The sequence below is a fragment of the Pezoporus occidentalis genome, unplaced genomic scaffold, assembly GCF_034315485.1.
Source record: "Pezoporus occidentalis ecotype Australia unplaced genomic scaffold, CSIRO_AGI_Poc_V1 ctg64, whole genome shotgun sequence".
Lineage (NCBI taxonomy): Eukaryota > Metazoa > Chordata > Aves > Psittaciformes > Psittacidae > Pezoporus > Pezoporus occidentalis.
Genome location: NW_026915987.1, coordinates 2604137 through 2631203, shown reverse-complemented (window position 1 = coordinate 2631203; position 27067 = coordinate 2604137). Strand labels below are relative to the sequence as shown.

Here is a 27067-nt window from a genome sequence, read left to right as displayed (position 1 = left end):
TGCCTTATCCCTTAGGAGATTAACCCTGTGGTGGTGTAAGACTTTTCTGGGAAGAATGGCCATAAATATCTTCTTGAGTTTGTGATTGTAATTTGGAAGTGGGGGTAAGGAATAATGGGTTTGCCTATATGAGAATTAGCTGCAGTTGATGGGTAAATATCTTGGGTTCAGCTGTAACGGTTATTTTTCTCCTTTGTAGTAGCTGGTGCAGTGCTGTGTTTTCAGCTTCAGCCTGAGAACAATGCTGATAACACACAAATAAGGCAGTGTCTGGTTTCAATGGACCTATGTACCCACATACTGGAGTTTTCCACATGCTGTAATATCTTTCTTACCTTCTCACTAGATAACTCGATAAGAAAGAGGAACAGTCCCACTGCTATAGGAAAAGGTTGTTTCAGATCTCCTTGGTTTTGTCTTAAAGAATCCCCTGATTTAAGTACAGAAGTCTCACTTCCTTTTCTTCAAGAAGCGAAGTCACCTTGCTATATAGGGTCAGGGCATGGGCAGCACTTAGAAAAGATGCCGTTTTTCATCATTTGCTTTCAGGTGCTGATGAGAGAAAGGAAGTGTAGTGAGCAAACCTTTATTTTGTGTGGGTTTTTTTTTCACATAACCATGCCCTGACAGCTTTTTGCTTGCTGATGCCTTCATAGATTCCTCCCACTTTGTTCTCTGCATGCAGGTTTACTTTTTCCTTTGGTATCTTTACAGAAATACCAAGTTGAGGAGTTGGTGAATTGAGTCCAGTTGTGAGAATTAGGAACTGAAGACTCAAGTATTTTCTGAATCTATCCTGAATATATTCTGTTTCTATTATTCTGCTGCAATGTGAAATGCTAAAGAAGTGTCAAAACACAGTGAGGTTTTACTGAATAATCTTCTTATTGTTGAGCAGAAAGGAGTTAAATGGGAGCTTTTTATTCTAAAGCAAGGTACAACATTTTGGGGATGCACTGTGAGTCTCTTTGGAGAGAGATGGATGTTGTTTAAGGGCGCTTGGCACCGTTAAAAATGAAAGTGAGTTTCACCTATTTCTCAGAGAAAAAGGTTTAAATCAGTGTGGAACTGAGAATCATAGAATCACAGAATGGTTTGGGCTGGAAAGGACCTTAAGGTCATCCAGTTCCAACACCCTGCAATGGCCAGGGATACCTCACGTAAGACCATATCGCCCAAAGCTCTCTCTGTTCAGTCTGTGCTTGAACGCTGCCAGGGATGGAGCATTCCTGACTTCTTTGGGCAGCCTGTTCTGGTGCCTCAGCACTCTCGCAGTAAAGGACTTCCTTATATCTAACCCAAACTTCCCATGTTTAATTTTAAACCCGTTCCCCTAGTGCTCAGTCATATGCCATTGCCCAAAACTCTCTCTTTAAAGCCCTTAAAAGGAAGGTTTGTGAAAATGCCTGAAACTTGTCCTCAGATGAATTTGGCTTATTTGGATTAGGATAAATTTTCTCTGTGTGTATTCTGTATGTGATTAATAGCTTACATAAAAAATACCCAAACCCTACACATCTGAGAACCTCTGTAACATGCATTACAGAGCACGCTTCAACCACTCTGGCATGAGTAAAGATCTGCCCTTCCCAGCTGTAAACATGAGCACTTGGTGGGTGTTCATTAGAATAAAGACAGACTCAGGAATAAATATGAAACAAATAAAATGCTTTTATTTTTTTTTTTCTGCTTTAAGACAAAGTTCTTTTTTAAAGAACTATTTGTAAACTTTATTGTCAGAAAGCATCAAAAACATTCTCTAAAATAAATAGCTATTAAGTACGATACAGCTAAACTTTATACCATGGTTTTTACAGTTTCTCTCACATAAAATTAAAACCATATGTACAGTATCAATAAATATGCAGCAATCACTTTCAGTGCCTTTTTGATGTTTTAATATCAAACTGTACAATCAATGAAAGAACGTTTCTTTGTGCAAGAATGAGAGCATCTGGAAAGCTACTTCAGTTCATTCATCAAAAACCCCAAACAGTCCTGACTTATGGTGCTAAATGAACCAGGTTGTAACTTCTTGAGCAATGCCTTTCATGATGTTCTGAAGGATTTAGCAATAATACTTCCGAGGCAAAATGAGTTTGGAGCTGTTGATAAATACAGCTCCTATTTGTGCAATTCCTAATCTAGCTTTGGCACCAGGCCTCAGAAACAAACCCAAGAGTGGAGTCCTCATTTCCTTTGAGAACTTGTCTGATGGATGCTGAGTGTGTTAGAAAGCATGTCACTTATTCAGCTGCCTGGCCAAGAGCTGAGATTTTTATAGCATAGGACTTCCTATGAGAGCAGATCACTTATATTTCATCTCATCTTATGCTCCATCCTGCAAGATGCTTAGGGGACAAAGTCTCCATGCTCCTGCCAGAGCTCTTCCTAAAAGCTGGACATATTAATGGTGACATTGAAATTGTCCCCAGCTGGGAAAAGGGGTCTTCATACAAGAACAAAGCTGGCAAGTAGCACATCCAGCTGTGGTTGGGCATCTTGGCCAAAAGATGAGAGCAAGGAACTCTCATGGGTAGTGTTCTACTCTGCAGGATGAATTTCACGGAGCAACAACTTAATCATATGGAAGTGAGGTTCTCCTTTCCTTCAGGATTCATGTCCACATGTATATTTGCTAATGCTAAGCCCTACAGAGATTCAGCCTTGCCAGTAGCTTGCCAGCTCTATCCAGCTGGGTGCAGTGCAGTGCAGTGATCACATTCACCAAGTGCTGCCATTATCTTACTTGCATTTAGTTAAGAAAAGACTACGCACATCCCTCTGCAGCCCTGGGAGAGAAGCACCTCTGTTATCCCCACCTTTCCTAGCTTATGTAGCCTTTCAGGAATGTGCATCTCTTACCATTACCTGGCTAGAGAAGGAGCCTAGAAAATTGTTGAGAATAGACATCTTTTATATGGTTAAAGGTAGGCAAAATGAAGCACAATGCTCGATGGGGGAGGCTGTATGTGCCACTTTATTTAGACCACAAAGATGATGCTAAGCTATTACCCTGGGTGTGCAAAGCAGAGAACAAAATGGCAATAAATCAAATGAATTTTGCTTAGCTCAAGTTAAAACAGAAAATAATTGGAAAATTATAATTTACTTTTGCTGCTCTTTTAAATGTGAGGTTGCAATTGGATAAAAAACCTCAACCTCCTCAATCTTTCTGGTGTTCCAGGAGAAAGCAGTTTTATTCCTATTCTCTAATGAAATCTTGGCTCATCTACAAAGGCTGCATTTGCAGGTGGATGGAAACCAGGGTAAACACGTCCTCTGTCAGAGTTCTCAAGTAAAAACCCGCCTTAAGCCTTTAATCAGAAACCTCTTCTGAAGCAATTCAAATGTGACACTCCAAGTTCCAGCCAGGAAAACAAAAGAAAATTTGAAAATACAAAATCTATGTGAAAACTTCTCAATTTTGCTACAGTAATGAAAGAATTTGCATTCTTGGCAGCAGAGGAATTGAAGATCAAACATCCAGGATTAGAAATACATAGCCAGTGGTTGCTGTTCTGAAAGAGTAAGGACAGCAAAGTTTGAGCTAGAACAGGGCTAAGGTTGTCCATAGCTTGGCTGCCTTCATTTGACCCTCATCTGGCCAGGATGTCCTAGCTTTGTTGTGCCTGGAGCTGAACAAGTGAAAGCATTCAACTGCTAAGCTGCCAAGGAGCTGTTATGCATGGTTATAGACAAGGCAAACCTGGCTTTTTGGCAGGGTGGCGATACTGTGGCTCCTGTCTCCCATGGGTGCTCAGTGGGTGCAGCTATGATGCAGCTTCTGATGATCATTGCTTTTCATTCGGGCTTGCTTTTTGAAAATAGACTAAGAAATAGCAAAAAGAAGGAATCAGCTTTTCCCCGCCCTGCAAAGGGACTGGCAAAGGAAATCTGCTCAACCTTTACGGCTTTGCCTTCTGTCTCTACAGACCCTGGGGGAAAGACTGACTCGGAGTTCACTCTGGTAAGCGACCTCTATCAGTGCATAAAACAAGGATCATTCACACATTAACACACAAGAAATAAGTTTCATATCAGCATTATCTGGCTCTACTGGCTCACTCCTCTTAATTGTGCCATTTGGTTAGAGTTTCTGAAACCAGGATCAAAAGTTGTCACATTAATTAACTTGCATTTTTATTATCACAAAGCTTGGAAACATGAGGCTAAGTCAGTTCTACTGGTAAAAACACATCAGTGCTGAAGCACAAGGCATTAATACAGTCACTCATACAAAATCCTTTACAGTAGCAAAATGCTATACTGGTATCTAATACCCACATTTGGGCAAGGATTCTTGACATTTCCTGATTCTTCTAAAGAATGAACTTTCTCCTCATTTCTCATCTGAAATGATGGGCCATTTAGGAGATAAATAAAATACAGCACAGTGTGGTCAGTTATACCATACAGAGGTGAAAAATTAGATTCCCCCAACTTCCCTTTCTACTGGTGTGCTTATCCTAATAGCTACTGAACGGTTATGTCCAAACTCATCCCAGCAGTATCCTTTTCATCATTTGGGTTATGTTTTGCTAAGGAACATAACCTTCAGTTTTACACCTCTACACCCTAATCCTGCCAACATACATGTGCTGGATACGGTCCACATAAGTGCTCCTTGATTTGGAGGGTTGATCCTACAATGGTGTACTTGATATTGGCATAGGTAAAACATTTTATCCCCTTTCCATTTGAGCAATGTAGATTTTTATCCTTCCCATACACCAAATAGGAAAACTGAGCTTGCTTTGACAATGATACCCCTCTAGCCACATGCTCGGGACTAAGTACAGCACAAGTATATGTTGGTAAGATTGGAGCTTATATCTTATTGCTTGATTTAAGTTGACTTCCTTATGTCTATGGAGAAAAAAGTTAATGCTTACATATCAATAGTTTTTAAGGGGAAAGAGAATGGTAGGTAAGTGGAACTAAAAATGAATCTGCATTACATTTAGTGTTAGGTTTTTGGGGACCAAGGAGACTAAGGAAGGAGAAAGTTCCTAAGAATTGAAGTATTTTGAACAGGCTTTACATAGACAAAAAAAAAAAAAAATAATTTCTTGCAATGGTTTTGTTCTGCTTCCTAAAAATATATAAAGAGTCAAACCCTGAAATTGCACAGTTTTAACTTATTTAACATGAGCTGCCTCTTTTACCCTTTTTTCTCCAGCTTGGATTTTTTTCTTACAACTGTTTTAGTTTCACATCCACCCAAACCAAAACCTGTTTTCAGTCTGACCACAGATGGAAAGGCCACTTGTTCACATGGCCAGATTGCATTGTCCTCTCATTCAATTGAAAATGCTGATGCATCTGCATTTTCACTTCTCGAGAAACGGTTTGCATTACAGATGATTTTCTAATTCACTAAACGCAAACTTCTCAGAACACTTCAGTCCTTATTTAGCTTTGGGAAAAATCTGAGCATCCACTTCATGGATTCTGCCTGAGATATTTCCCTTTAAGCTCGTTCTCTGCCTCATTTAGTTGGCTTTACTCTGACTTTAAGCCATTGGCTTCTGTGGAGGAGGATTTGACGTACCACAGGGTCAGAATCAGTCCCTGCATATTTGTTCTATTTGTTGGTCACTATTACAGAAACATTATTAGCACTCAAAAGGGGGGAAAAAGAGAGAAAGAGAGGATTTCCACTCGGTTAGATGTGTGGATTAATATGTTTGCACCACTTTAAAACAAGTAATGCCAAATATATTATTATATGTAATTTAAAATGTGCTAGTGTGCTATATGTACTAAGAGCTGATGTGGGTGGAAAAGCCAGCTCTAACAGGACTACAATAAATATCCTGGTGTCATGGAAAATGGTTCAAGCAAGTCTCACCTGTAATGGAGTTGCAGCAGGCACCATTTTGCTTGTGAAATGCACTGTTAGTGTACAGTGGACACAAATGATGTGCCTTGTGGTAGAAAAGGCCTGTTATTGCCAATGGGCTTCCCAGGACTTCTATGGAATATATACACATGTGTATATTCCGTATATATGTCTATATGTGTGTATATACCCCATAGAAGTCTCTTTTATTCTTTGCAAAATACTGCATTCACCTCTCCTCTCCCCCAGATCTCATATTTACCATCATTCAGAGCATGAGGCATTAAGGGATGATGACTTAGATACAGTTTTTGTGGTAATCTGCTGTACAAGCATTATGGCCTCAGAAGGATGCTGTCTCATCTCATTTGTGGAAATAAAGAGATTTCTGAATTTCTATAACTGTCTCAAGCCAGCTAGAATTTGCACCCCAATTTTTCCCAAGGACAAACCAAATCCATCCTACATAACACTTCACAGAAACTTTCCTATCTAGTTGCTGAGAATCACCTGTCCCGGACAGGTCAGTTTTAAATCCTCCATTTATGAGATTTACCACATGGTTTTCTGGTCACTCAAAGTTCACCCCTAGCCTACAGAGTTTTAAAGAGCTCTTAGTTTCTTTCAAAAACCAATTTTTCCTTCCCCCTTCATTGTCATTTCCTGTGCTTCAGCTGTGCTACTGACTTTGCCTTGTCTGCTCAAGCAGGTCTTTCTATAGCAATACATTATCTCCTGCTAGGAAGAGGCTCACTGTGGACAAAGAAGCCTGGTCTCTCTGCTGTTTTAGCTGCACATGATCTTTTCTGTAGCTGGGGTCTCTCCATCACAGAACTTCCTTGCCCATTTAAGCTCTTCAGCTCGGATCAGTGCTATGTATTCCCCAACCTCAGCGACTCCCTGACATGAACAGTGGGCACTAGCATGGCTTTGAGTGGAAATGAGGCAACCAAACCATGTTGTCGCTCCTGGCCAAAAAGTGGAAAATGGAGGAAATCCAATGAGGTGAGGAAGGAAAGAGAAAAAGATGCAGAGAGTGCATCTGGTCATTGCAGGAATGACTGGGTTGTAGGCGCTCACGTGTGAGACCTCGTTAGCAGATTACAGTGTAAAGTCCAAGTCTATGAGAACATGACTTGAGTCACTGTCAGTGATCTATTTATTGTGGAAGGAGAAAACAAGCTGGGGAATTTCCCTGAGAGACAGTAATGTCTATGAAAATAGGTCTATGAAAAGCGTGAGGTGGGGAGGTGAATGTTCTTGAGCTCCACACCTGCCCATGGCATGCCATGATGGTGTCTTTGGAACTAACCTTGTATATGGACTGCTGGTTGCCAGCCTTCACCCAGGGAAAGGCTGGGGAGTCTCTTGTGGTTAGGGGACTGCCGCAGCATTGGCAGTGGTTGCAAGGGGGAGCACCAAGACAGTGATTTCTTTAGCTGCACTCGCCTTGAATTGAAACATAAGGGAAAGCAAAATGTTGCAGAGGTTTTCTTCCAGAATATCAGTGGTTGATTTAAAAAATGTGGGAATTTTTGCTATGTGCCTCTCTGTGCCTTGTCTATTCTGTTTTCCTAATGTTAGGCCCTAGCAGGGATAGGTTTCATGCTGAAACAGAAAATGTTCTTGGGGGGAAAAAGAACTCAAAAGTAGCTTCTGCAAAGCACAAGATAGAATTTAAATCCACTTTAGAGGGAAACTGAAGGGATTAATGGAGCAGTTGATGATCTGAGCTTTGTTAGTGCAAAGTACTGAGCAAATCCTTTTAGAAGTATCGATCTGTTTCTATGGTTCTAGAAGGAAATGATGGAAAGGAGTTACCTTTTAGAACTGAGAATCTCAAGAAGGGTCATGCAAAACTATACTGGAAGTGCTGGAGAAAGTTCAAAACCACTTTTCTGTGGCTTTAATTTATACATTGGACGTGGAGATAGTGATGTAGCCTAGCTGCAATATTCCGGATCAATAATCCCACCCACAAATACAAACTGCTCCTCCTTATCTCTTGAAGAGCTCTCAGTTTTCACTTTCAAAAACGTATTTTTCCTCCCATCCTACTTTCATTTTTTCTGTTTGGTTGGTTGTTGGGTTTTTTGGGGGAGTTGTTTTGGCTTTTTTTGTGTTTTTTTTTTTTTTTTTTCTAAGTCGTTTTTGCTTCTTTCAATTCAGCCTACAGCTTCAGCTTTCCCTACCCCTTAATGTAAGGCTGCAGAGAGCTGCAGAGAAGTGACAGTACAGAAGGATAACAGCACAGAGTTCGCACCCCAACATACACCCACAAAGCCAAGATCCAGTAAGGTCACACCAGGACCCTGATGGGAAGACCCTACTGGCTGCTGCCAGGACTACAATAAAAAAGCACCAAAGAAAGTGATGTGCTCCTTGGTGTAATCCACCAGCTTGATGTCACTAACATTGACCATTAGCCTGTCTCCTACTTTTAAGGAGACCACAGCACCCAGATAAATGGGCTGGAACCAGTTATTTCCATTTTCACTGAGGGTCTTGGTGCCAGTCAGCAGATTGGTGGGCACAGGGTAACTGTCAGTGACTTTGGTGATGATCTCAGTGACAGAGTTTGGTTTAGTGTGATTTTCAATTGGCCCTCGGAAAGTGACCTGAGCATAGACGTAGTAGTCCCCAGACACAGGTATCACCAGTGAGTTGCTGGAGTAACTCAGGTTGTTCTTGGTAAAGGCCAAGCCTCGCTTGTCTTCCCACTGCAGGATGGGCAGATGGTTTCCCGTGGTGGTGGTGAGGTCTTGTCTCTTCACTGTGGGAAGAAGAAAGATGAAGAAGGGGTGGGTTAGTCTGCTTTATCCAGGGATATGTTGTAGGATGCAATGTGAGATCTCCGCTTCAAAGGGTGAACTATTTAAATGGGGTAATAAAAATGCTAGGACAGAAATGTTCTTATTTTACAGCTTGAAAGCTGAGATGAAGTGGCTGCAGGCCAGCTATCCCGTGATGGTTTTGGAGGGTGTTCATAAGGCATCCAGACTGAGCAATCAGGAGTTAAAGTCAAGATGCTTTTGGAAGACCTTGGCCAGTACAGGCTACCTGGAGCATGCTGTGACTGGATGTCCTGGTTGTGGGCAGATCCTGAATGAAGAGACTGTCCTTCCTGAAGGCTGAGTCTCGTGGCACTGTGGAGCAATACCCTACACATCCAAGGTGCTATCTTACCTATTTACAGAGTAAAAACCTTGTTTTTAAGTGAAACCAGTGCTGGGGCAGTTGCACATAGTTACCATGCCTGTAACTAATGGTTCAGGACAGGAATAAGAAATTTTAAAGCATCATTTTCTTCAGTAGCTATGGCTCACAGTTATGTTTCTTAGACACTACTGTGCATGCAAATATTTCCCCATGATCAGCATGATCTATCACCAAACACTGAGACGCTTCTATTCCTGCCACTTTGCTTCTGAAGGATGTTAGGTTTTGTTAGCCCTTGTGTCAAGCTTCATGAATGCTCTCAATGAAACATTTTGCTTAGAATTGCCTTTGGTTTACTGGTGTCATTTGATTTTATCAAGTGCTCGTAAGACCCCGCTGTGCTTCAAGAGGCCCAAATCCAAAGCAGCGCATTACATTTAGAACTGTTTTCATCTCTTTCTTTTCCTTTTCTTTTCTTTGATGCTTTGCTGGAACAAAACCCTAAGCTGTTGTCAGCCTCAGCTTTCTCCAGGCTTTTCCCAGTCTTGTGGTTAGCTGATCACAAGCAGAGCTCTAAGCCAGACCTCAGCATCAGTCTCATCCAGGCTGAGAATGCTCCCCTGGCTGCAAGGGTCTCAGGGGATGAATCAGGGAACTGCTGCCCTATTTCCTTTGCCTCTCCTCTGCTCTTTCAGTTTCTCTCACACAACACCCAGGAGAATAAGTCCTAGACTTATTTTTTACTCATTTTTTAATTCAGGGAAGCAAAAGAGTTTTCTCTTTTCTTTACTGTCTGCTCTTTTCTTTACTGTCTGCCACATTAAATTATTGTGGTAAAACAGCAGGTGAAGTGGTGGACAGGAAGAGGATAAAAACCATTCAGGTTCTGCCAGGTATTAAAATGAACCTGAAAAGTTAATCATAAATGCTGAGAGAGACTGAGGCAATTGATTTCCAGGAAATGAGACATTTTTTGTGAGCTTGAGTTAATGTTTAAAGTTTATTTTGATTTAATATTTGGGGAAGGGGCAGGGATGCAAATGGAATGCAGGTACTGATTACTGTGATACTCTGTTGACAATAACCATTAGGTTTATCCTGGGTGAAATGAGATTCAGAAAAAGCAACGTGCTCAGCTCCCAATGGCATCTATTTCCCTGTCTCTTCTAGAAATCAATAATCCCTAAAGAGACAAGAAGGTGTTAGGAGTATGATTTCTTTTATATTCTCTGAGTAGCACAATGAAATAATGGGTGTTTTTCAGCCTGCTTGTCAGTGCTGCTGAAGTATCAAATCTCTCTGGTCTTTCCCCAGTCGGTTAAGTACGTGAGGGGAGTATTTCTGTGTAGGAGGGACTGTGGTAGCAAGCCAAGCTAAGTTATAGCAGTATTATAAGAACTATAAGGGTTAGAGCCAATGGAGCTTTTCCTGATACAGAGAGAGAGGAATAAAAGAAAGTGGAAGTGCTCATGGTCTGCCTCCATCCTCATCTACTTCTCAGGGTGTCTAAAGACAGGTCTGAGTCCTGGCAAAAGCTTAAAGCAGCATTTGGGTCACTATAAGGTTTACAAGAGGTTGGAGTAACATGTCTCAGAGATCTGTTGGTAGCAGATGAAATACTGTTTGAGATGGGAAGGATCAGAAAAGATCAGAAAATTCCTGGGAAATGTCCTGGGCTCTTTTCCATCTTGGAAATTTTGGGGGGAAATTGAAGAGAAGCTGCATGTGAAATATTCTTTTCCATGTAGAATGATGCAGTGGGTGTCAGTGACACCCAATTCTTCAATGTCTCTTACTAACAGGCAGCTTAAGTGAAGTACATGATTTCATAATTTCTAGAATTAGTCAACTGTAAGTTTTACAGCTACAACCTCCCTTTTAGGATAAATCTCACTCCATTGATGCTCTCTATTTTCAAGTTAATTTTTCCCATGCTTTCAATCCTGATCGGGGGAAAAATTCCTGTTCAAATGCCTTTGAATACAGCACATCTTTTCTAGCAGCATTTGTACTTTGTAGTTTTTATTTACTTCTTTTGTAAGTAGATGGAGCCATACTTCCTCTCATGCTGATTCTTGAAGTCAATGAAATCTGCTTTTAATAAGGGGCTCATTGCTACAGTTCCTTCAACTTTCCTGTCCGCTATAAACTTTTTGCATCTCTTACATGTGAAATTATTTCTCCATTCATCAAATCCCTTTTGGCTTAGTCCCTTGCTGAAGAACCCCTTTTGCTTGGCAGCTTTTGGGTACATTGTGGGACATATTGTTGAACTTGCGGGGTATCTAAACTCTCACTAGTGTGAAAACCTGATACTGAACACTGGACTCTGAGGCCAGAGTCTTGGTCTCAGTGAGAGGTTAGAGTCTGAGTCTCCTGTTGTGCCCTGGGAGTTTAATAACTACCCTTAGAAAGGTCATTACTTCCAACAATCAAGTGGAACCAGAAAGTAACCAGATTTAGTGGAGCGTCTAGGGGCCATTGGCAGCACAGTAAGTGTGAGCCAGGTACCTCAGTGGGGTTCCTGCACCATGCCACAGGCTGGTGACAAGAAGGAATAGGCATTGGTCTGTATTGTGCCCCAAAGTGCAACCAAACAAGTCAGAGAGGGGATGATGGCACGGCACAGTCAGCACTAAATACATGTTACTGCGCAGGAGAGAATGGGGATGAGAAAAGTCCTAGCTAGGTATTCTTCACTAGCTATAGCCACCCAGGAAGAAGAGATCTTGATGCCCGTTTGGATAAGTTCAAAATGCTCCGTGTGTGTTAAAAAGACCAAAAGCAGGTGAAAAGTTCATAATAAAGGAACAGAAATGAAAACACTGAGTCATTCTGCTATTGCTAATTCAATGGTGCATTGCTGTGAAAGTACTGGGTCTAGCCCTTGTTCCTCTCACTCCTCACGTTCAGATTATACGTGTCTAAAAAGCTGTATGTGTCAGAATATGTGTGCTGGAATAGAGAGCTGGAAGAGGTTTCCTACAAGTGAGAGTCTGTAGTCTACCACCTTCACTTTGCAAAGTATACCTGCAGTGGCGGAATGTCCCATAGACTTGAAGTATAATTGTTCCTCTTTCGCTTTCTATGCATGAACCATGGTTTCTGAGAAGGGAAGGGGGCACCCAAGAAATCATCATGCAGCAGGTCTGAAACAGTATTTCCTGACTGCGATGCTCTGCTAAGCTTGGGAACTCATTGCACAGGGTTCAGCACCAGAAATAAGACTGGGCTGAAAAAGGTCAAAGATAAGTTCATTGGAATGAGGTTCTCTGATGGCTACATAGTACATGCAGAACCCCTTAGCTTTTTCTTTTCATGCATGCTGTGGCCAAATGTGGCTGCCCCCTCTCCCTAGCATGGGGGCAGTTGGGAAATGGAGAGACTTACACTAGCAGACATGGTCCTTTTGCTCTTTCAAACGTGCACTTAAGCAAAGATAGGATTCTGAATAAGGACAGGTCAGTTTTGGAGCTCTAGCAACCTGCATGCGAAAGGGGATGGGACCAAGGGAGGAGCTTGTGGATTAGGGAAAGAAAACTATGCTGGGAAAGAACTCACCTCTGGAATACAGATTGATTTCACCCTGTAGGTGAATTTGTGCGAAGCATCATGTCACTTCTTGCACGTTTCAAGTTACTAACATGCTCCCCTGGTGCAACTACAGGGCATTGGGGTCACCTCTGTAGTGAGGTTTTGAGAGCTGTAAGTTGCTTTGGGTCAGAGCAGCTGGAGAGCCTTTCAGCATTCCGCTCCATCCCCATGGGAACCAGCCATGAATTTTTCCTCTTTCCTGGAAATAATACCTGTATTTTCCAGGTGGGGGGAGCTGGTGAGGACGACAGAAGGCTCAGGACAGCGTCCTTGGTGTGGTGACAGCTACACCTTCACGGCTGAGGTGGTGAGATGGTGGCCTTGCAGACGCTAGTAGCCCCTTAGAAACATATTTCAGCCTACCCTGCAATAGAGCTTTGTGGCAGCACCTTCCTAATACAGCATAAGGGCTTGGAGGTGTTCATCCTTCCTTTTCCATGGAAAACAGGAGCAGTTTTATGGCAACATGGTGTGTGTGACCTGAGAAAGATCTTGCAGAAAAATAAGGTCTAAAACTGATCTTATTTTACTTGATTTTTCTCCCAAAACTGGTAGTTCATCCCACTTCACTGCTCCATGTGGGCTCCTTTCCTTGACTTTCCTAAGGGATTCAGCAGATCACTAAAATTCCAGGGACTTAGTACAGTTGCAAGAGCTTCTCTTTCAGTGGAAGAAGCATAGAGTCATAGAATCCTAGAATGGTTTGTGTTGGAAAGGACCTTAAGATCATCTAGTTCCAAACCCTCTGCCATGGTCAGGTATGCCTCATTCCATCTTGGAAACACAACAACACTTCTGTCGACTACCTCCTTTGCAGTGCCTTTCCTACAAACACAGCCTGCAGTCAATCTGTTGCGGTCAGCAAGGCAGAGTTGATGGTTATTTTCCTTGCAACACCTGATCCTATCAGCTCCATATAAACTGAGGTTACATCTGCTGGAATACTCATGGGAAACGCTTTATTTTTGAACAAACATTACCTGTCAGGTGAGCTCTTGGCTTTTCAGCACTGGGAAGTGTTTCTGTAACTGAGGGAAAAAGGGAAAAGTCAGGAGTAAGCATGTTAGATGCTATTCAAGTCAATGAGATGTGAGTGGTGACCAGTGGTGCTGAGGAAACCTGTGCAGCCCCTTTCCATTTCTGCATATGAGTCAGGAGTTACCTGCTGAGACTGCTTATTGACACCACTGAGGTAATAAAATCCCTTTGCATATGGATGAGCTCGTTAGACCTATATTTCTGAAGGGTGAGCTGAGAGGAGCTGTGGTGTCCATGGATCAGAGGGCTGTGTGCATGGGCTCCCAAATCCATGTTACGCTGATCCCAGAGAGCTGCCGGGGATGTCTGTGCCTGCATTAGAACGAGCTTGCCCAGTCCTGGGATTAGGAGTGGCTCGCACTTTCACTACGGCCCCAGTTATCTCCCTGTATCTTGTAGCAAGGTTTGTCTCCATCTGCCCTGGCTTGTTTGGCTTGGGAGGGGTTTGGGAGCTGCGGCAGTGATTGCTAAACCTCAGCACACAAAGGTGTTGGGGATGGGGAGGGAAGAACAAGCAAACTTACCAGTATCTACTGCCCGTTGCTTCAGAAAGCGAGAGCCCCTCTCTTCTGTGACCTGCAAGAAGAGATTCCAATGGGTTAGTTCCAGGCTCCAGCATGTACAGCACCGACATAGAGGGTCTTGTTTGTGTTATCCCAGAAAATGGAATGTGCTACTGTAACATTACCAAGTTCAGCTAGAGTTCTTGTGTAAAAGGACAAGCCCTGACAAGGCTTTGCTTCATTGCAAGAGCTTTCTGCTGTTTGAAACTGCCCGTGCCTCTGAAAGGGTGCCAGGGACAGGAGCTGGGCTCCTGTAGTGATGGTTGTGCTCAACTCCAGTCTTGTTTAGAGGCTGGATGAGCCCTTGGCACAACTAGGAGAGGACTGGCAGAGTGGCTGGTGTGAATTAGTGATTGCTAGCCCTCCACTGGGATGGTGACTCCATCCAGCACCGCTGGAGCACCTCTGCTGCTCAGAGACTCTCCTGGTCCTCAATCTCTGCAGAGCAATGTGAGCAACTCCTCCCTGTCTCAGGACTGTCTGGAATGTTGGGCAGCCTCTTTGGAGGGTGGACAGGAGCTGAGACTGTCGGAGAGCGCAGGTGGCAGAGGGTGAGCTCTGCAGCTCACTGATGCTTTACCAAGAGACAGCAGGGTGATTCACAGTTCCTTGGCTCTTACATTTTGGTCCAGAGCTGAGCCCCAGCGTGCTCATAACCCATCCCTGTACCAACATGCATTTGCATAGCAGCAGGACATGGCCCCGGACCGCACCAAGCGGTTCTGATGTTTAGGTCAAGCAGTTCAAAGGGAAGCTGCTGTCTGTCTGCTGCATCCCTAACAAGGCTGGTCCTTCTGAATAATGCTTGGGCACAGCCAGTGGCTTCTTGCCAAGTGCCAATTCTTTTATGGCTCCTAACTGCAGGATGCTGTGGGATGCTGACTCTGGACCCAGACTCCCTGTGGTGTGAGGAGCATCCCTTATGCTTTCCCCAGGGCACAGTTCATTGCAGGTCTATGCCAACAGTGTGGCTGCAGAAAGAACACAGTCTGGGATATGTAGCCAGCTCGGGGTTGGCTGTCAGGAAGCCCATTACTCAATGTTTGTCAGGAGCACATTGGTCTGATATAGTGTGTTTAATGAACAGCTGCAATAAATACATCAAACAGAGCCTGCTCAGCTTGCAGGCAATGATTTGATGCATATTCATAAACAGCCTGAAATAATATTAACGCACAGATGATAAAGCTGTCTCCTGGTGTCTGTGTCTTGAATAACTTCAAATACTACAGGAGAAGCAGGAAATAGATGATATATAGTGGCTGGATGAAGAAGACTGGTTTTGAAAGGAGAATCACAGGCTGCCTGGGTTTGGGGACTGCCAGCCACACTGGTAAGTCCAGAGATATTTTAAGGTTTTACTAGCACGGAACATCCCTGTGCTCCTGAATAAAACCATCGTTTCTAAAACAGCTATTCCAGTGTGCTGGAATAAAATGGAGAAGGAAAACAGCAGGGAAAAGCCTCTTTTAAACCCCTTCACCACCAAGGGTCCTGTCTGCTTGCTGTGGCATCTAAACACGACTGTACTTCTGATGGGACACAATCATAGCCAGGTGATGTGACATCGTCATAGCCAGGTGACTTTGTCCTTCTGTTGGTGGGAAGCACAAGATGCATGTGGAGGATTTCCCTCGAGCATTCCTCCCTTGCTTTTGGCCAGATATCTATGTGAATGACTTGATTTACACCATTATTTATGTGACACTTCCTACATATTTATGAAGTGACAGACTTTCTAACGATGCTCAGTACCGCAATGAGCTGCAAATCAATCACAAACCTACATTCAAACATGTAGCTTCAGTGGGACTGCTTAAATATGTAAAGCCTAGCTTCCACTGAAGTACTGCAAATAAACTTGGAGGTTGCAATACAAACGGAGATGATGGGAAAGTGGGAAGGATAGCAAGAAGAATTCTGGGTTACTTTGGGGTTTTTCCTTGTTTTGGGTTTGGGTTTCTTTTTTTAATAAAGAAAAAGATTTCAACTGAAAGCTGAGGAGAAAGCTTCATTTGGAGATGCTAAAGAGCAGTATGATGCAGTAGATAGAGCAGGGTGTTGCGAGGTGTGGAGTCATTCTGCTGCTTGGTAAAGTTGGGGTTCTTACTTTTCTAATGGTGCTATTTGATAAGAATACATATTGCTAACGCCAAAAAGAAAGGCTGAACATCCTCGCTCACACGCTTTGCCTCTTGGACCTCCAGGAAGGGCTGCGGCTATACGGTGGGGAACTGTACAGGAGAAGCAGCTTGGCATTGCAGGCAGAGAGAGATTAATAAGCAAAATATCCCCAGCACCTCCACCCTATCTTTTTTTAGGACAAAATACTGTTTTATGGGCAGGGTCTGTACAGGTCGTACATGGTACATGCACACAGAGGTTTGCTAGCTCCAGAGATGCTGTATGGCCCAGACTGGGCAGTTTTGATAGGGACCTGTCCTATGCCACTGAAAACTGGCTTTGATGCCCTTCAAGGGCCTGTAGGGACAGGCCAAGGGGAATGGCTTTAACCTGCCCGAGGGGAGACTGAGATGAGCTCTTAGGCAGAAGCTCTTCCCTGTGAGGGTGCTGAGGCGCTGGCACAGGGTGCCCAGAGAAGCTGTGGCTGCCCCATCCCTGGCAGTGTTCAAGGCCAGGTTGGACACAGGGGCTTGGAGCAAGCTGCTCTAGTGGAAGGTGTCCCTGCCTGTGGCAGGGGCTGGAGCTGGAGGAGCTTTAAGGTCCCTTTCAACACAAACCATTCCATGATTTTATGATTCTATGACTCCTGTACTGCAACAGCTGCCTTCTCCATTGCAAGACTGACATGGCACACAGGTTCATGTCAAGCCTTTGAACAGGTTTTGGGATTTCCCTTTACACTGCTTGTGATCCTGGCATGCTAGGGATGCCATGAAAATAAATCCAAGTAACAACATCTCCAGAGAGCAGGGCTTGATGTTCCGCTCTGCTGGCCTAGCTGAGCAGAGTTGCTAAGGCAGCCCAAAGATGCTCTCCTTGCTGCTGTGCCGTTCCCATGGTAGATCTGTGCACTCAGACTGAAACTTGGCTTCCCTTTGGGGAAGGATACACATCATTCCTGGACCTTCCCCTGGAAAGGCATTATTAGAGCCTTTCACAGACTTCCTGCTGATAACACCATCCATGTGTCATTGCTTAAAGATCACTAGAACTCTATTTCCTCACCTTCCTCTGCCCTGAAGAACAAAATGAAGTGATTTGTTTTTTCCAAAAGGGAGGCAGTGTAGTAAGCCTGGAAGGTGTCCAGGGAGGAAACCCATCAGCAGACTTCAATTATTCATGCAAGATGCATTATACCATGAGAAAGAGAGAAGCGGTAGCTCACCCGTCCTGCTGTGCTGACATAACTTGCCCCCCTTTTTTTCTGAAAGGGATGTTTCCTGAGGAAAAGGTGAGTTTGTGTCCCTTTGGAAGCAGAATGTGGCACCACGTGCACCCACACAGAGGCAGAGATGAATGAACTGCCTCACCCTGCAGGTGAATGCAAGAGGCAGAACCCTATTGTACAAACCTTCCCCAGCTCCCTTCCCACTCCTCCTTGCTCCAGGGAGGATGGGCTTCTGCTTTTCACCTGCTGCTGAATTCCCCCCTTCCCACTGTCCCAATGCACATGAAGTTGATAATCTGGCATGTGTGAGCTCAGCTCAGCTCTGGTCCTGGGCAAGAAGAGGACTCTTGTGAGCTTGCTGATGCAAGGGTCAGTGGGTGAAACTTGGGTCTGCCCACTTGCTCCCAGTATGCCCAGGGCATCCACACCCCAAAACCAGTGCCACAGAGGGCTCTGACACATTCACCTGGGCTCAACCTTCTCCTTCTAGGTAGGATTAGGATTGGAATAATTAGATATTAGGTCAAATAGTAATATTAGATTAAATATTAGGTATTAGAGAGGAGACTGAGATGAGCTCTTAGGCAGAAGCTCTTCCCTGTGAGGGTGCTGAGGCGCTGGCACAGGGTGCCCAGAGAAGCTGTGGCTGCCCCATCCCTGGCAGTGTTCAAGGCCAGGTTGGACCCAGGGGCTTGGAGCAAGCTGCTCTAGTGGAAGGTGTCCCTGCTGTGGCAGGGGTTGGAGCTGGAGGAGCTTTAAGGTCCCTTCCAACACAAACCATACCTTGCTTCTATGATATGATTCTATCATTCTGATCTGGGTTATCAAAGGGGCACATGAGGGAAGAGCATCCTTTAACAATCCAGTTGTAACGCTTAAGATGCAGTAGGAAATACAAAAAGTCTTTTTCCCGTGAGCCTTTATACCTGGAAGTGTTCCCATAGACTGAAACTCCCTACAGCTGTGCTGAGCTGCAGAGCTCAGCATGACACAGCACTATGGGGAATTAACAGAAAGCTTCATAGGCAGCCAGAGCACTCTGCTGCTGCACCACACTGGTGACAGTCACAAGCAGTGAATGGAAAACAGGATCCAGCTGAACTGCAGCTTCACCTCTGGCCTTGGCAGGAAGGAAGCAGGCAGGCAGCCAGCCCCAGTCATTATTCTCTTCCTCACTGGGACTCACAAGAGGCTGTAAGTCATCTGATCACCTCACTGCATCACTGTGGGAGTCATACTCACTAACAATCTGTGCATGCGCATGGAAAAACACACTGGTGTAGCCCAGGCTAGAGCAAGCCTAATGGCTTAAATTGTGCTTTTCCTCTTCAGGAGCCAAACCCACTCACAGAAATACTTCGGTAACTCTGCCAACAACTTCAAGAGCCAGGAACGCATTAGTCCAATCAGACAGGCTAACATTTTGCTATTATTTCACTCTAAGATCATTTCAAGAACTGAACTATTCTGCTCTGTACAACCTCACAGGGCAATGCAGCTGAGACTGCCCAAAGCACCTCTTCATTCTGTGTGCACCTGCTCTAGCTGGCCTGAATCAGAATCACAAATTTGTTTGGTTTGGAAAGGACCCTAAGATCATCCAGCCCCAACCCCTGCCACAGGCAGGGACACCTTCCACTATAGAGCAGCTTGCTCCAAGCCCCTGTGTCCAACCTGGCCTTGAACACTGCCAGGGATGGAGCATTTGCCACTTCTTTGGGCAACCCGTTCCAGTGTCTCAGCACCCTCACAGTATAAAACTTCTTCTTTATATCTAACCTGAACTCCCCCTGTGTAAGTTTGAACCCATCAACAGTCCCTGATGAAGAGTCCCTCTCCAGCATCCTTGTGATAGCAGTAAAAGGGTCAATGCAGTAACGTGCACTTTCACATATGCAAGAAATAAATAGGCAGATTTAACAGCCCTAGGTACTGCCTAGGCCTGATGCATCTCCTCTTAACTCTGCACAAGGTTTAATAATAACACAGAAGATGCTGCACCCTAAGTCCAGCATCGCTTGGGCGTGAGAATCAAGCTGTGCAGACTCGTGCCAGCCCGTTTGACTTCATCCCTGTGCAGCCCAGAGCGCATGTGTGCAGCCATGGGTACAGCTGTCACGCTCTCCAAACATCCTTAGGCTAAATGTGTGTGAAGTTAGAAAGCTGCCTTCAAGGTCACTTACTAACACTGCTTTCTTTGTTGTGGTTCCTAAGTGAGCATAGGACAAGTAGGATAATTACTGGGGGAATTTCAGACCTGAAGCTAAAATTCAAACCATAGCTCTTCCAACCTTTAGGTGTATACACATCATTCTAGCATGGGGCAACCCTCCTGAATTCATAGCCTATTGTGGAAATAGGCACTTGTTTCCAGTCTGGCACAAGAAGGAGTGGGGTGGCATAGAAAAGCATTAGAAGCAACCATAGCAGCAAGCTTATCTTGCTAGGAGCAAAGTGAGTTTAGCTGTTTGTCAAAGGAGATGAGCAGAGGAGAGCCCTAGATCCTGAGAAAGTTTTGATGGAAGTAAAATTGGGATGTGAAAATTAAATTTAGACTCCTTAACTGCCTCAAATCATGCAACTGCAGGAGTTTGTATTAATAATAAGCAAGAGCTGTATCTCTCTGTCCAGTGATGGATGATGAGCACTGACCCGCTGGCATCACCAACACAGTCAGCAGATGTTTCTTGAAATAGGACACTGGGAGGGGAATTCTCCTTTCTTAACATGAAAGAAGGGAAGAAGATGAACCATAGTGTCAAAATCTGGCTGAGATTAGTGGAGAGGCACTGATTTCCATCAACTAGCCATTTTTCTTAAGTGTTTCCTTCAGCACATCACTAAAAGTTTTGAAGTTGTGCCTTGTGCTGTGACCTTTATGAAATTAAGAGGAACAGAAAGCGTTGCCTACAAAGACCAAACCAAACTAACATTTATCCCAGGCAGATTTGCTCTGAGTAAGGAAGAAGGAATGTAACAGCGAGTTTCTTGCATTCCCTTAAATATGAGAAACTCATGATAGAGCATAAAAGAACCAAACAAACCCAACCCTGTAGACGCGGGATGTAGCGCACCAAGATAGAAATCAGCCATCAATCTCTTACCTGTCCAGCACAGGAGCTGGGTGCTCTGAGGTGTCCAACCAGCAGGTAGGCAATGGGCAGCACGAGGACCAGCACGGAGAGCAGGCACAGCAGCACTGCGCACCGTATCCTCTTCAAATCCTCCCGGAGGTGCATCCTGGCAGCCGGGCTGGTCCCAGGAGCCACTTCTTCCATGGGTATCTCAGCCCCACGGTCCATGACAGCTCCTGGCGTGCGAGCTGCTGCTGCTCCTGGATGAGAACTGGGCATGGCAAAATCTCCTCTGGTGTCTGCCCTGCATGGAGACCCCCATTAAATAAGAGCTGCCCCGAGTGTGGGAAGGCACCGACACACACACACACCCTCCCTCCCAAGGAATGCACCGCCTACAATAGAAACCTAGCTCAGGGAAAGAGAGCACTGCGGCTCCCTGAGCTCCCCGAGGTGCCTGCTGCTGGCCTCCCTCTGCCTTTTTTTCCCCCTTCTGTGCAGAAGGAAGCTAGGAAAGTCCCAGTGGGTGGAACCAGGATAAACCCTGCTGCTGGGCTGGATAAACTTGAAAGCTTTTCCGCCTGGCAAAGGGAACATGAAACCAATGGGAGTGAAAGTGAGAAGTAGGGGGAGAGCAAGAGCCAATTGCAAGCGTGTGGTGGCCCGGAGCCCAGCAGTTTCAGCACAGCCCCAAGAAGAGAAAGGAAGAGATTTATAGAGGGTATCGCAAGGGACCCCAAAGAAGGAGTCTGGTTCTCTGGAAAGTTGCTTCATTCCTGCATCTTAGCAGAACTCACAGCAGGCTGCAGTCAATGTACCTTTTGCACCAAACAATCCAGGGTCAGGCCTAAAATAGGGTGTTGTGGGGTTCGTCATCACCCAGTAACTGTGCTTTCAAAGGAGCCTGTTATCATGTCTTGGAAAAGCTGTGACTTTATTGCACTTGGCAAAAAAGTGATGTCATGTTTATTGATAGCTGCTGTCTGTGACTGAAGGACCTGCTGCCTATCGGCAACCTCAGGAGCTGCTCAGCACCTGATTTAGGGGGAACAAGCTCCGGCAGCAGCCCATGTCCAGTAGGAAGGGGCTCCATTGTGCCAGGAAAGGCTGGTTGCATGCTCGCACCCCGGCACACAGCAGTAGTCCACCCTCCATCCCCTGGCCTTGGTAGGGTTTAGGGAGGGCATGGCAGGAGCTGTCTGAGGAGATGGTGACGTACAGACTCATCCAGATTGTTGAAATGGGATTTATTTTTCCATAAGAAAACATGGCTCTTGCCAAAACTGAAACTTTCTTCATTTTATACATGCACACACACACTGCTGTGCAGAAGCTTCTCCTTTTTCCCTGCGTAGAGAAACAGGGTGGAAACTTGCGTGTTTTTTAGTGAAAGAGCAACAAGGTTTCCCCCACCTGCCTATGAGAAACATTTCAGATTTGTGTTATTACAAAATAATATCAAAGAAAGAAAAATACTTTCTCATATCCCATTCTGTCTACACCAACCCCCAATAAAACTCCAGCCAGCTCTTATCACTCACACTTCAATATCGCTGCTAGAAATCATAATTTACAGTAGTCCAGTGCTGCTTTTGATGTGCTAGAAAGCTAAAAGTCATGCTCTGAGTAATGGATAATTTAGTTAGTGAAGATGGCTGAGGCTGCCAGCAGTGGGGATGGGAATCCTTGCCAGCAGATTGGACTGGGAATAGGTCAAGGGAAGAGAAAGCAGGAAAGAGAAAGCAAGAAATAATGAAACCCTATATGGTTTATGGAGACAGGACAAGAGAGCTGCTAAAGCAACAAAGGACTTGTGTTCTAATCCGAGCCAAGCCACAGAACTCCTTTGTGACCTTAGGCTAGTGACTGATTTCTTTCCTTCTTTAATTCCTTGTTTGTTTTTATTGAGGCTGTAAAACCTTCAGGACAAGGGCTGCTGTGTGGTTTTACAGTGCCCAGACCTGACTTCAGGGCAGCCATGGCTGTGTTCATCATCAGTTTAAAAACCGTAATGAGCAGGAAGGTGCTGCTAAGATAAGCAGAAAGAAAACTCATATTTCTGTGGAAGTGCTGTGTAGAGATGTGATTTATTTCTCTCCCTCTCTGGGGTCCCAGTTGTTTATTCTAGGGCAGAGTCCAAAAAACCTAGTACTAATATTTTGGCCATGAATGTCAAAGTTCATTTTCTCTTCATTGTGAGTGCCACCAAATGTCTAAGTGCTCACAAGCAGCCAGCCACACATCTCCAATCTGTAAACTAGCAACCCCCCTGCTGTTTATTGGGTTTTATTTTCCAGGGAATTCCAGTGGAATCCCGAGTTAAAACAGCTCAAGAGCTCTTAAAAACCTTTTATTGGCCTGGGATTTCCTGCAGTGGTGTATGACCTGCAAACCGTTGGCTGGAAGAGGATGAGTTGCTGGGGCCTTGGGGAGAGAGGGCTGGGTGTTAATATGAGATGGGAACAGATCCATGTGCCTGGTTGTGATGCCAAACTAAGAATTTGTTCCTAAAAATCACAAGAAAGGAAGGAAAAAAATCTGGTTTTCCTCTGCAGAATGTAAATGCATCTCGTACACTGCGTGCCTTTTATTTGCCAGGAGGTGACTTGCCCAAGACAGCTCAGCAGAATAAATCAGAGCAGCCAGAAGAAAGCCAGGTCTGCAGATCAGTGCTGGGCTTCTGCTCCCCTTGGTTGCACTGCAGCACACAGGGTGCTCCTGCCTGGAATGTTTCCATCCCCTTGCTGCAGAACAGGGAATGACCTTCAGTGTCCACAACGGTCTCAGCTTCCCCTTGAGTGGAGCTGTCAGTCATGGTGCTTTTCAGATGTCTCCTGGGCTCCCTGGTGTTCTCAGCCCTGACTGGTGGGTACATTCTTCTGCTCACATCAGATGTGTTCCAGCTTGTGATTCTTGACTAGTTTCTATTTATTAGAGACATCTGCAGGGGTTACCAACCCAGTTCACCTCTGTACTTTAACAAGCTTTAAAGAGGTGAGATGATACACTGTGAAGTTAAATATGTGGGAATTTGTGATGTTTCTACAGAGAAGAAAAGCCATGAAGGGAATTAGGCATCCAAAAAAGCAGGTTGTCGCTGGGGCATGCCACCTCTGTGCTGCTGAGGTTTCTCTTCTTTCTGCAGTTTGCTTTCTTTCTCTGCTTTGTTCTTTCTGCATGCTTGTGTATGATCTGTATGAAGGCATTTTGTAAGATGAATCGTATATATAGTGAGGATAAAGTACACAATGATGTTACTACAGGCATTTCTGTCTTTAGCTTGGAAGATGCTTAGCATATTGCATTTTTATTCATTCCTTGTCTACATCAGGCTGTGGCTGTGATTTTAGACTTTAAGCTTGCAGTGAGTATGGAGAAAAAGTCATTGAGCATTGAAAGACCATTTCACACATTTCTGAAGAATTTCCCAAATGATTTTTGTTGACTTTGGTCAGGATGGTTGATGTTTCATCTTCACTGTTTCCAGCTGAATCCTGGGAGATTCCCCTTAGAAAGACAAAGCACGGAGCATCCTTCCACTGGGAGGAGAGGGGGAATCAGCAAGTTGATCCTCTTGATCTTGTCATATCCTTCCTGCTTGGTGTTTTGGTAGGGTGTCTGGAGTCTCTTGTCTTTCAAATGTGGCATGGAAAGACTGTAGCTGATGCTAGTGATGTGGAAATTTCTACTACACCAGGGTCAGCACATGGATATCCATTGAATTCAAATGCTGATGGCTGTGATTGCCAAGAACAGCAGGGCTGGAAGGAAGGCAGAGGGATGAGTGGCTCATCTTAGCATGACCAGAACCACCTTGGAAGGGAGACTATTCCCTCCCTTGTGTACAAGGGCTGTGGGAGGGTTTCGCCTTAGGCATAGTCGGTATGGATATGTGTCAGGAGGGGCTTTTCAGGTCAGTCATGAGTCTTACTCAACTCCTGACCACCAATAAGCAGAAGTAGGACATAGCTGGTTGCTGTGTGAAGATGTTACTCCGTTGGACTGGGTCTGTCAGGAGAGGGGGGCCAGCTCCTCAAGTTGCCCCTTGCCAGGGCATGACGTATGTTGGGAAGGAGTGGGAGTGTGCAGGATGGTTCCCAGCTCCAGCCGCTGTGTCCCTGCTGTGACCTCCCACATCTGCTACTGAAATCCTCCTTTGGCTCTATCCTGTAAGCACATTTCCCTCCTCCACATGCGGAGTGAGACAATCAGCTGGGCGGTACTCCCAGCCGATGGTGTCAGAAGCTGCAGGAATGTCATGGCCCAAAGCGATGCTGCTCCCATGTCCTTGGCTCCAGCCCATGGCTGTGGAGGAGGCAGAGATTGTGGGATGGGAACTGCACCATGCTAGGGATTTCAGGAGAGCCTTCCAGGGCAAATCTTGGTGTATCCCCTTGTGTGTGCTGTTGCAAACCATGGTGCTTTTCAGCACAACATAGACAACCTGGAATTTCTTGAATTTTAAGGTGCACTGGGCACCACATTTGTTGCTGTGCTGAGCTGCTTCTCCTGTTACTGCCGCCAGGAGACCTTTCCCAGCAGCAAGACCCCAGGTGAGACACAAATAGACCAGGTCTCTTGTGGTGTTCAAGTCACCTTTCTTCACCCCTCTGTCTTTAAGGAGGGAAAGGTAAATGTTACACAGGATGCTTTACATTATACCAGGCTTCTTGTATGGAGTGCACCGGGGTAAAGTGGCATGGCACAAGGGGAGCATAAGGGTTCAAAGTCTCCTAAAAGAACTTTGATGTGATGTATTGGGCAAAGAGACCAAAATCCAGCATGGTCCCTGCAGGATGTATACCCTTGAAGATCTTATCCTCTGCTCTGTGGATAGATTTCTCACCAGGGAAACTACCTGGTTTGCCCAAGACAAGCCCAGGATGGAGTAACGCAGACAGCTTTTAGAATACTGAGGGGTAAGATTGTGGCACTTGACAAGGGAAGATCACCTTAGTCTCTACATTAGTCTGCAAGAGGCTAAGAACACCTTAGCCTCTCTCTTCAAACTCTCTTGAAGCCAGAAGAGGTCATGTGCCAGGCTCCCTAGTTCTCACCTAGGAGAGACCTCAGCATTTGACCAGATGCGCTTTCAGCATTTACTTCCGAGCTGTTGCAGCTCAGCAGCACAACGTAGGTTCTCTTGGAAATCAATTCCTGGTGACCTGGAATCCTCACTGTCTTCACTCCTTCTTAGGCATAATGCTCTCTGCTTTTCCTTGTATGTTTTCTTCCAGTGAATTTCCCAGGATCAGGAAGTAGTCAGAGATAGGGAGGGAAGCTCAACCAAAGAAACCATTTATCATTTACATTTGTAATAGCCCAACCTAGGCCCAACTGATTACAGGGCTGAGAGAAGTATTCTTAGCCAAACTCCAAACAAGATACTGAGAGAGATGATAGATGGTCTCCTTTTGACTGCACTGGCACAGGCAAGTTGAAATCTGTGAATGAAACCAGTGCACATCAGCTGAGGATGGGCTTCCCCAATGACATGCACACAGCATACCCGTGTATGGGTGCAGAGTCTGAACTCTGCTTCTCACTCATGAGTATGTTCAGGGAACAGGCAATATCAGTAGGAAATAAGTACAGTCAGGTCAGATATCTAAGGTTTTTCTCCTGGACTAGTACAAGATGTATTTATAGAGACACTGCTCATTCCCATATGTTTCCAGAGAGGCATCTTGCTCAAGGTTTGCAAGAATACATTTGTGTTGTGGGGACAAGTTAGCTGGACATTTTCCCATCTGTTTCAGTGCATACAAGGGATCTGGCTCTGTAAAGTATTCCCTTCATGATCCAGGGCTTTGTTTTTCTCCTTGTTGTTGACAGTCCCTAGCAAACGATCCAATGAAGCAGTTGACTGCTTTGCACCAACGTCCCTGCTCTACCCGTTAGTCTATTAGAAACAAACCACAGCTAGCTTTTGTCTGAACATTAAGATGTTGCTGAGGATGCACGCAGCAGCATCAGTGATGCCTGTTTCTATGTGGCAAAGACAAACAAATGAAGAAAATCTGATTATAAAGTGCAGTTCCTGGTTATTTTGTGGAAAGGATTATATGGCATTGACTGGGGGAAGAATGAACATGTCATTACCTTCACACATCACAGCTGGTCTTTCCCTTTCTCGTTGCCTTCTCTGGGAGCAACGCAGCCCAGAAACGGCCAAGTGTAAGCAATGGGACCAGGGGACCCTGTAGCTCACTTCTTCCAGACTCCAGATTTCTCCCAGCATAGGTGAAACAGCTTCAGCTCAAGGTTTTGGCCTGTGTGGCCTTAAGATGCTCTCAGACTTGCCAAGGCATGCTTGTGAGTGATACCTGTTTCTTGTTTAAGAGAAGGCTTCATGTTTAAGGGTGCCAGTGACAGATGAAGTGCATGCCATAGAAACCTGGGGGTAGGAGTTATCTTCTTCCCCTGTAGGGATGCCCCATGT

At 44.9% G+C, this 27067-nt stretch overlaps 1 protein-coding gene across 1 annotated transcript; it reads right to left on the bottom strand.

Annotated features, from left to right (window-relative positions):
- Positions 1-1647: 1647 nt before the first annotated feature.
- On the bottom strand, positions 1648-21177 carry TNFSF15 (TNF superfamily member 15). Its single transcript, XM_062640246.1, has 4 exons — positions 20656-21177; positions 14161-14212; positions 13579-13626; positions 1648-8618 (listed from the first exon to the last, which is right to left on the bottom strand). The coding sequence occupies exons 1-4, from the start codon at positions 20902-20904 to the stop codon at positions 8191-8193; spliced, it is 777 nt and encodes a 258-aa protein (XP_062496230.1). The 5' UTR covers positions 20905-21177; the 3' UTR covers positions 1648-8190.
- Between the last annotated feature and the right edge of the window lie 5890 nt (positions 21178-27067).

Coding starts and splice junctions, on each gene's coding strand:
- TNFSF15 (XM_062640246.1), bottom strand. CDS start 20,904: ATGCCCAGTTCTCATCCAGGAGCAGCAGCAGCTCGCACGCCAGGAGCT. Junction 14,213..20,655: donor CCAGCTCCTGTGCTGGACAG/GTAAGAGATTGA, acceptor CTCTTCTTGCAG/GTCACAGAAGAGAGGGGCTC. Junction 8,619..13,578: donor GCCAAGAGCTCACCTGACAG/GTAATGTTTGTT, acceptor TTCTTCCCACAG/TGAAGAGACAAGACCTCACC.